At 31.7% G+C, this 11147-nt stretch overlaps 1 protein-coding gene across 1 annotated transcript; it reads right to left on the bottom strand.

The window, feature by feature from the left end:
- Positions 1-622: 622 nt before the first annotated feature.
- Positions 623-2951, bottom strand: LOC106385596 (B3 domain-containing protein At5g06250-like). The gene is made up of 3 exons (XM_013825507.3): positions 2101-2951; positions 1438-1655; positions 623-877 (listed from the first exon to the last, which is right to left on the bottom strand). Exons 1-3 carry the CDS (start codon positions 2690-2692, stop codon positions 824-826), a joined length of 864 nt encoding a protein of 287 aa, XP_013680961.1. The 5' UTR covers positions 2693-2951; the 3' UTR covers positions 623-823.
- Positions 2952-11147: the final 8196 nt, after the last annotated feature.

The raw sequence follows: 11147 nt of genomic DNA, 5'->3' as shown, positions 1-11147 counted from the left end.
ATATAATTTTTATGAATGAGATATAAATGTTGAAGAGCACTAAAAGAAGCAGTACATGAACAGACGATCGCTTTCAACAGATGATTCACTGTTCATCTGACCTTAGTACATGAAAAATGAACAGGTTCTTGTAGGACTCTCTTAAAGTTTCTCTTTTTGTCAAAAAATTGTAGGCTCCCGGAAATAAAATACATAATAATATACATGTCTCGCACTACTTCCAGTTGAATACATTATATATATATATATATATATCAAATATATGTGACTTGATTGATTTGATCTTTGGTTAGACTATTTGAATTGAACCATGCCTCCCATAGCAATGACATTGTTCATCGAAACAAAAACAAAAAAAAGTGAGGAACTATCAAAGAAGGTAGTGAAAAGTTAAAAGCATGACTATAGTACTTCCAATTCCACAAACCATCATTTATTTGGCCCACTTTTATATAATAATCTCATCAGTTTCCCGATTTCATCTTTCACCAGAAGAAAATGTGTATATACTCATCATTAGACAAGTACAACTATACATATGCATGTATGTAAACACATCATCATGAGATGTATTTTGTTATTCCATTTTTTTTTCTTCTGACTTTGCAAGTAGATAAAAAAAAGTCTTCCTAAAATTCAGCAATATATATTTCTATTTTCCGAATTAGTTACATAGGGTACGGAAGCCAATGAGATATTTTTATTAAAAATTGCATACAATTTTTCCAGAAAATGAGCCTCTGTGACTATAGAGAATGCTCAAAGTCTGGTCCCATAAAAGCTTTAAGTCAATTCCAAATTCTTTGTCACTTCTTTGGATCTTTCATCCTCGTCTATCTCCAAGCTGCTTCATCGTATCCCCCGTGAAAGCTATATTCTGTTTTTATAAAATTATTCCAAAAATTATCACTATCATTCTTTTATAACAAAGATACTTTGTAACATGCATACAAACAAGTTATACTTATTTCCCTATTTAAGTTAATCAAAAATAAATATTTCCTTATTTAAACAATCAAACCTAACAATTAACATTTCCTTAGCATTGTTAGAAATAACAAAGCAACAGTGATTGCAGAGACCAGCATATATACTTTATTAATTAGTTGTCTTCTATTAAAACAAATGAAAGTGGGCTCAGACAAAAAATAAAGAATTAATACGAAGCAGGGTTAAGTCACTAACAAAGTGGCCATGTGCGACTCCTCAAAAGTCTATAGTCTCCTACTTAACAGATTCCTGATTCCTCTTAATTATATTACTACTTAACCCAAAAAATCTCTCCTAATCAGTACTCGTTTATTAAATTATAATTTCAGCTGTCTCATCTCGAGAAACAGCGTCACCCATCTGTATGTATAATTATCACAATGATGATGTAATGTATCCAAATTGATTGATAGTATATAACATTTCAAAGGTAAAAAGCAAAATTACCATGTTATGAGGATGAGGAGTGTAATAATAGTACATGTTTTGGCCATAATAACCGTCAGGACACTCGGTGGCGTTCGGGGCGGCAACAGAATCATCTCCGTCATCTTCATCCATCTGACACTCCAAATTCACACCGAAAAGTCTCACCGTCCTTGAGCTCCCGACGGCGGAAGACGATGGTATGGAGTGAGTCTCCGACGCTGTTGCTACGGCGGCGCCTGTAAAACGACACGTGCGCTTCTTTAATTTATTGGAGGAAACAAACAAAGAAAACACGAACACAACTGAACACAAGTCACGTTTGTCTCATGGTATTGGACGGTATTCTACACGCGCTGTTCAGAGCGCGTGTGTAGTTTTGTTAACAGCAAGTTGAAGATAATAAGTTCTAGAAATTGTCGGGGTCTTTTTTAATTACAAAGAAAAATATAATCATAGCTGTATAATAATAATAGAATGTTACTTAACTCAGGTTGTTATTAGATCGTGTAGAGGTGATAATAATTATCACACACTATTAGAAGATAAACTATAAATAAAAATATTTAGGTGTTTAATGTTGTAATTATCCCGACAACATAAGATTAACTCTACAATTAACGAAACTAAAATTAACTAGTAAGAAAATAGCATACGGTAATTAAGGAGAAATATATAACATACCGTAGTGGGAATACTCCGAGTGAGAAGGAGGATTAGAGTAGTTACTAGAGGCGTGGACTTGGAGATACGGAGGAGCATCTACCATTGAGCTAGAATACGACGTCGGATTGGCAACGGCGGAAGAGGAGCCTTGGCCGCGTCTGCGCCAGCCAATGAAGAGTCTCCGGGGATCAGAACGCTGTCTTTGAAAGAAAACGACGTCGCCTGGGTCTAGCTGCTTGTCTTTGACGAATCTGCTCCATCCTTTAGTCAGCACGTAGCTTTGACTGCTGTTCCAGTAAGAGTACCTGAACCTCCAGCACTTGCCTAGCTCGTCTTCGAAGCTTAGAAGCATCCCTTTCTCCGTTGACGCGTCAGCATTATTGGAGATGGCGTTGAGAGGGAAGTATTTCTCCGCGTGCTGTTTTGGTATGACGAGGCGGTTTAGTTTGCCGACGTCGCTTGGTGTGAGAGTTTTCTCGAAGAGAGACTCTTTCTGGTCTTGGTTGAGCCACGTGGCGGTGGTGGTCTCTGTTGCGTCGGTGGTGTGGAGTTGCTGCCAGAAGAGAGTGTGGTTGTGGTGGTGGTCCGTGGAGTAATGGTTGACTGACATTTTTTTGTATTGGGAGAAATAAAGCGAAAGAGGGAGGGAGAGAGTAAGAGAAACGAGAAGGTTAGGTGAAAGAGAGAGGTGGGTACTCGTTGTACTATTATAGTATGATACAAAGGAGAGATGAAAATTTTTTTAGGGTTAAAAATTTGACGTGAAAACTTCGGCAAAAAACTATTCGAGGAGAGAGCAAGACACGACAACTAGACGACTTTCTTTTAAGGTTTTGCGTGATGTTTTATCTTTTTCCATCATTATATTACTTTTTCTACTTCTTCCTGTACTCCGTATTTTTATGGACAATTCCCTTTTTATTTATTCTATTTGTCTCTCATCTCTCTCTCTATATCATAATATCTATGTAAGTATTGTTTTTTTCTTACACTTTGGATTCCACGACTTTTAAGTATGTATAGTATTGATGTTATTACTTTCAGTTTACTTGGCTTTCTTACATGAAAATTTGAAACTTTTGGTCTATGAGGATGTTAATTGTGTATATTTTCAGTGGAAATGAAAAGTTATGCTCAGGTGAGGTAGGGTGATTAAGAGGATGCTCTAGACAAGAAAGAAGAACTAAAAGTTAAAATTTTAAAGGAAATGTTAGCCTACACGAAAACCCAAGGAATCAACCCATTTAGAGTTAGTATCTGACCATTTGAAAATAAAATGCAATTATTGGAAAAAGTTAAATGATCAAAATTCTGTGATGTCACTTGTTTATAGCATACTGGAAAAACATTATGTTCTTTGCGTGCTTCTCCAAATGTTACCAAAAGAAGAAATCAATGATAGGGTCCTTGTTAATTTCGACGCAATTGATAGATATGATACGTTAGCATTCGTCATCAGTGTTAGTTCTAGGTTTTCAGCTAAGGTTTTGTTTATAGGTAATTTCTATCCATTTTTAGCGTCCATGAACACGTCTGAAGTTGGCATTAGCCATTGGCATGCAGCGGTATCAAGTTCCACAAGGCTTTCTCTAACTAATATTTGGATTTTTTAAAAATAAAAATAAAATAATTTTTGGTCTTTCTAAAATCTATATATTTGGTGATGGTAATATATATAAATATATGTTTTCCTCAATGTATTTTATATTTGTTTTGTTTTAAATGTTGCGTGTACTATGTTTTTTTTATTGGGTCTATTTTAGGCAAATAAAAATGAAAAATAATTGGGAGGTCTAATAAGTACGTAAGAGTAGAAGACTAGCAGTATAGCTGCCGAAAATATTATAAAACTACTGAATTAGGACGAGCATGTTTGATCTTGTGCTCCTTTGAGAAGGAAAAACGATATTATAATTATATATTCATATAAAATTTTATTTAATGGTCCTTTCCCAAAAAAAAAAGAATTATTTAATGTTCATAGAAACATTTATTTCATTCATCTAACCTAACCTCTGAAAAGCCAATATATTAGATTTAATAAAACTCCAGCGTTTACAAATACTGATTAAAAATATATTATGCCTGACATTGTTTTGGAAGAAAACAAAACCATTCTCCACTGAGAAAACTAAAAAATTTAACATACAGTATTACTTTTTCTTGGGAACTAAGATGGCGGATTTGAGCACCTTTTGAGCCCTTAAATTCTCCAAAGACTATTTGAAGAATAGGAAGCAACTTGTTAAAACGAAAAACAAGAGAGTTGAAAATCCGAAGTAAAAAGAAAAAATAGAAACTGAATACTATAATGATATAAGATGGCGTGGGACCAAATAGGATGAGGGAAGCATGATGAAGGAAGAACGAGATCCAACGGCTGAGAGAGCTAGCGTTTGATTTTTTTTCACCCAAAAAGTAAAGAGTAAAAGAGGGCACAAGAAGAGTGATACTTACCCCTCACGCAACTTTGTGGAGCATGTGCCTTGCCTCACCCACACACTATTCCATGCATTCATCTTCAATTGTTCTCTCGTTTCACATCTCCTTTTTACTACCCCAAGAGTGGACTGCTTAATATTTATTTTCAACATCTTTATGTACCTGAAAATAGAGTTGACACTAACTAGTTTTCATAGTTGAGAAGTTGAACCAATAGCATTGGGTGAAATGAATGTTATGTATAAAACATATTAGAAAATGGTATGAAAAGTTTTCTCCATCTGATTTCAAACACTCCCAACCGCACTCACCTGAAGTTCAGATTGATCTTAATTAATTAAAGTACTCACGCTATATATGTTTTAAAACTGATTACTTAAAAAGGTTGAGTCTACTACTCTTTTAGACACCAATCATATTGAGTTTACTAAAAATCACCTCCATCTTAAAAAAAAAAATACTTGATAGAACAAATATGCAAGTTTTTCTGTTGCATAAATAATAATTCTAGGAATCAGTTGCTTGCTAGCTATATAGCTTAGATTGTTTCCTTTGAATTGTCACATACATAGTACGGGAATGTTTCGCCTATATATAGTAAAATCTTATATTTACCTTTTAAAGAGAATAAGAAAACCACTCTATACATTTTACAGTTTCACTCAATAAACTAATAAATGGATAAGAAAGAAACTGATTAGATTAAAAATAAATATTTATCAAACTAATAAAATAAGATACAATTTCAAAATTAATTTGAAATCATGGTATGCACTCGTATATATATGAAATGTAGATATTTTGGTATAAATCACATTACAGACAAATATATAGGTATATATAATGCAGTTTATACCAATACAGTATATTTTTTTACACCAATACAATATATTAGTATATATAGAAAGTTTAAAACATTCACGTTCTCATCTTTAAAGCAAGCTGTCGTTAGCTCACACTATATGAACGTAATACCAAAAATGAAATATTATAAATTGTACCTGTCTTTATTTTCTTGCTTTCTGCACCATAATATATACAACATTATGTAAAATAGTGGATTTTGGACCCAAATCTTAACCATGAGGGCTACTTGAAAAATCCAAAATACGTGCAAATGGGCACCTACGTGGTCCTCCCCTGTTCTATTATGGTTTTATTTGACGACTTTTCGCCAAATATTTTTCTTTTATAGTAAAATGTAGTAGTATCATTTTTAACTGTTAAAACAAATTATGAAATATTTGTCACGTGTTGGTGGACACCATTATTGGTGTGTTTAGACGTTCAAATTTTTCTTAATTTCAACAGAAGACTATATTAAGATATAATTATGGATTTTGAAAAAAATTACACATACATCCTTTACGCCTCACATTTTATCAGTTTGCCTTTGGATTGCTAGCGATAACAGAACTATGCTAACAAACTAGGTTAAGATCCGCACCTTGCACGAGATCAACATTATATATATAAATTATTTTATGTATTAAATATTTTTACATATTATGAAATAATTAATATATATTAAATAATTAAAGTTCAGTAACTATTAAATATATAATTAAATTGGTGCGAACATATAAATCAATTTTATTAATCCAAATTATTTTTTTATTTGATAGGATATGTAACTAAATTTAAATGATACTAACATAGATAATATATTTTAGTATATTTTTAATATTAATGTCTATTAAATGATGATTTCTACTCATATAGTTTTTTTGATCATTTATATCTTTTATAAAAAAAAAAATTAAATTACTGATAACAAAATTTTCATTGTGAGATTAATATTTTTAGTAATTTATAATTAAAAAAAAATAAGTTGTTAATGATCGTTCAAAACTTTTATCAAAAAAATTATTCAAAGTAAATTTTGAAACTAAAATATTGTATTTTATATGGTTTATAGTTTAATTTAAAAAGATATATATATATATTAATATTAATAATTAACTAAATTAGAATTTTTACTTATATAATTTTTGTAATCATTTGTATTTTTCATAAAAAAAATTTAAACCACGGATCATAAAATTTGATTGTGAGACTTTTAACAGTTTTAGTAATTTATAGCCGTTTGTAAAAATTCAAAATATAACATATACATAAAAATCTAAATTTTTATTATATGGTTATTGTGGTTGTTTAATTTATTTAATAGTTTAAAATTAAACAAATATGATAGAAGATACAATATTTTTTTATCAAATCTTTATTATTCAAAATCATTAATTGTCATATATACTTTAGCCACATTAGGCAATTCCATAAATTTTATTTAAGGAAATAATAAAGTACATTAATGATGAATTTATTGTTAGTTTAATAAAAAACATATTATATAATTAGATGGACCAACATATTTTTCTAATGATTCTAAGAATCATCCTAATGATGATATATGATTACAAAAATAAGTTGCAATGCTTCTCAAATAATATAGAGGGGATAAAATCTATATCGATTCAGGTTTCTATTTTGATCTACTTATTACCAGCTTTCGTGCCATAATATAATAAATGAAAATTTATTGCTCACAGTGGGCTAGCTGCACTTAAAAAGAAAGAGGACTATCTAAATAGATCTATAATAGAAAGTTTGGGATTTTTCAAATATACTTACAATAAGAAAACAACACCTATTTATATTGGATGCGATAAGATTTGTCCCATTGGATCTTTTCCTCCTCTATTCGTGTTTCAATCGTCTCCTCACACTCAGATCTCTGACATTATCATGACATTCACTGGATTTTTAGAAGCAAATGAATAAAAACATATAATATCTAGTCAAAATACAAACCGATATCTTAAAACCATTTAATTTGATGTTCCTCTCTAATCCAAAATAAAATAAAGTACGGATGCTCTTTTGGTATTTTTCTTCTTCCCCCGGGTTGTGATTATGCTTGTAACATAGTCTTGGAGATTGTTTCATAGCTAGGACATGTCTTCTTCAGCAAATTATAATGATTGAATCAGTATTGCAAAAAGAAAAATAGAGTAATAGACAAAAGGCGGTATCGCTTCCAGGTCGATTTCGAGGCACCTTTTTGCATGTACGTCTGCATCAATTAAATTTAATTTGTCATTTTATTTATGTCCTTTTCTATAAGTAATTAATGTTAAATATTTATGTAAGTAGTGTTGCACATGTTAGTGTTATTTCCTCTCCAATGATAGTAGAGGTTGTTGGGATCTTGTATGAATTTGTCCTTTTCTTTTGCTATATGATTATAGAGTATGATTTAACATCGCTCCTCATATTTTCTTCCCTTTTAATCCTATGCAAATTGATAAATACTAATATTATTTTCTTATTTTTCTCTTTCACAAGTTGATTTTACTTTCTTTTTGCTTCGAAACTGAAACTAAGGGACAAGGCCAAAGTATTTCCCAATATACATCAAACAGAAAATATTCAGTCTGAAAGATCTTCCAGAATCAAAAGCTACAAATTAAACGAAGTATAAAGCAATGGTTATATGATAGTAGACTATATATATGCTCAGTGATTAAGGAATCATTCTAGTTAAGAAAGTTATTGCATGAGTTGTGACTCTAGCAATATTAACAGATATAATGGTCATTCTATATAGGGCAGTTTGTTTTTTTCTTATGTGGCCGTTTTGATTCTTCGTCTATTCTGTTTTTTTCTTGTATGGCAGTTTTCTACATAGATATTCTTCTTAGTATTCCACAAGGGGATCCATCAATGATGAAACAACCAAGCGGAACTCAAAATTCAGTTTGCAGACAGTTATTTCCACTAAAAAGAATTAAACGCTGTTAAATTCACAAGCTTCATTCGGATAATCTTAGTGCTTTTTGCAATAATAGAAAGTCTATATAACTATGCAAAATATTCATAGTTAGGGCTATATATGTTTAATGGACGAAGTAGTTTTCATTAGCAATAGATTTTCGTGGTGGTGCGTAAATTTATCGTCAGTCGCATTTATTATTATAAGAGCAAATTGTCACACACGTAAACACGCATCCCTTATATACTAAAGCGCAAGTCGCCCGACCAATCCTGTTTCGCCACCTAGTTAAAAAAATTTCAAAACAAAAACGGTTACTGAAAAAATAACAATCAAAACAAAACAGTTTACGTTGAAAAACAAAAACAGTTTATTTCTTCCCCACTTTAAAAAATGAAGAAGCAAATTTATTTGTATCAGTCTCAACGTACATCCATGATCTCCACCACCTCCTCCGTTACATCAACTTTAAATGAATAACTTCTGCAAAAAAAACTTCAAGCTGTTTACTTCTTCCACAAAATAACAAAGATGTTTTCGTCCTCCTATTCTTTTCTCTTCTCTTTTCTTTTCTTAATAAAAACTATCATTCAATCTAATAGTTGCTAGCTATAAAGTTTTTGAAGTTAGGAAAACAATTTGTACAAAATGATTTTGCAAAAGATGAAGCGAACCTTACAGATGATCTACATAAATTTGTCGGTATACATTGGTAAGTGGCGTATTCGAGACAAGTTCATATTATTTTTTGAAAAAACAAGTTCATATTATTGTTATTAGCAAATGAGTTAGCTTTATGTCTCAGCATTTAATTATTTTATTATGTACATTTTTGAATTTATGTTAGTTTAGTTTTGCAGAAAAACCAATGTTACCATCTTCACGCAACGATGACTTTCTTCTTCCAACCAAAACTGCTCGACTAAAACAAAGTAAATATGTTTACATTTTTTTTTGTCGACAACTGAATATCTTTGCACATAAAATTTATTATACTATCTCAAATTTTGATCAAACAAGTATAATATCTAAATTATGCAATGTTTCTTTTACTATACATCATTAATAAATATACTAATATGTCATGTTATCATCAAATATTTTCTTATAATTGTTCAAATTTCAATTTATGTAAAATAAATATCTTTTTGCGTCACAACACTTTTAAGTTGAACTAAAAGAAAAGTTTTTGTTATTTACGAAGAAGAAAAATAACATTTTCAATTTTATTAAAAGCAATGAAAGATTACCCGTGCTTAGCACGAGAAACATACTAGTATATATTAGATAGCAAGTTGCTGCAGCACACAGAAAATATCTCTCGGCGAGAAAGAGAAAGCAGGAGGGAATCTGCGATGTAAACCGTGGAGGGTATCTATAATCTTCAAGTTTGTTTATTTAATTGTCCCTAAACGACAACCTTCCTTTGTTATTTTTAGAAAGTGTTGCCAGAAGCTTCACTGAGCTTCGTGTAAGTTGCTATTTTTCTATTCTTATTATCCCTATACGTGACATTTTCACTTCCCTAGTAAAATAATATTTTTTTTCTTGTCCACAAAACTTTTCTCTTTGAGTTGTTCTTTTTTTTTTCGATACGAATGTGAATTTTCATTAACCATGTAATGAAGCAAGGAGATAACAATGTGTTTTGATGAAATCAAATCCTATTGCATCTAATTAGCTTATCAAAGCAGTGGTTGTTGGGATTTATTAAGCTCATGTCCAACTCTATATTATCTGATTAGTACGATATTGTCCATTTTGGGCCTTAGAGGCAAGCCCGCATGAATTTACTTTTGGTTTCCTTCCCAAAAGACCTCGTACTAATTAGAGTTAGACATCTCTTTATATATTAGACATTTCTTGTCTAAACTTCCAATGTGAGACTTGGATTGACATCTCTCATTCTCCTCCTCAAGCCAAGGACTACACACCTTGTGTCCTTTTCCTCTAGCGAATCATCTCGGTGCCTTGTCGCATCTTCGACATTCGACACCCTTAGTCACAAGGTTACTTTGAGGTGCTTTGAAGATGCTCCCTTTCCACAGAGGAACTTACATGATCTTTTTGACTAATCTCTGCCGAACCTCCCTTTCCACCTTGAAGGGTCTCATTCCTACTCGAAGGGTGTTTTGGTCTTCTTGCAGATTTTTTTTTTCAAACCGCTCTGATACCAATTGTATGTCCAACTCTATATTATCTGATTAGTACGATATTGTCCACTTTGGGCCTTAGAGGCAAGCCCGCATGGATTTACTTTTGGTTTCCTTCCCAAAAGACCTCGTACTAATTAGAGTTAGACATCTCTTTATATATTAGACACTTCTTGTCTAAACTTCCAATGTGGGACTTGGATTGACATCTCTCAGCGTGGTGTCTCAGAGAGTCCAAAAAAAAAAGCTAAAAGAGACTCTCTAATACAAAAAGGTTTAATCACAATCCAAAGATTATAATTAAAGCTTGGCTACAACAAGAATCCAAGAGCAGCCATTAAACTTCAGCAGATCATTGATTTACCTTGACACCGGAGCCTGCAACAAGAACAATGATCAAAGGATAAAGCAACCTATAGCACTCACTTGGTTTGAGTTGTTCTTGGTTGCGTCATAACGAGCGGTTACGTTGCAGTGATATAATACTGCGAAATGTACTCACTTGTTAACAGAACTCATTCAAGTTGACACCTATAGTGTATATCTCATAATATTCAAATATAGGTTATAGGTACGTTTACATGTATCGATCGAGGTAAATAAATTTTCTGGTAGTATGTTAAGATTTAATGTTTGGACGACGTTCTTAAGTGTGAACTAGTTACATGCATACATAATCTTCTTATGAATATTTATAT

This window comes from Brassica napus, chromosome C9 (genome assembly GCF_020379485.1).
Source record: "Brassica napus cultivar Da-Ae chromosome C9, Da-Ae, whole genome shotgun sequence".
Lineage (NCBI taxonomy): Eukaryota > Viridiplantae > Streptophyta > Magnoliopsida > Brassicales > Brassicaceae > Brassica > Brassica napus.
This window is presented reverse-complemented; position numbering and strand designations above follow the sequence as displayed.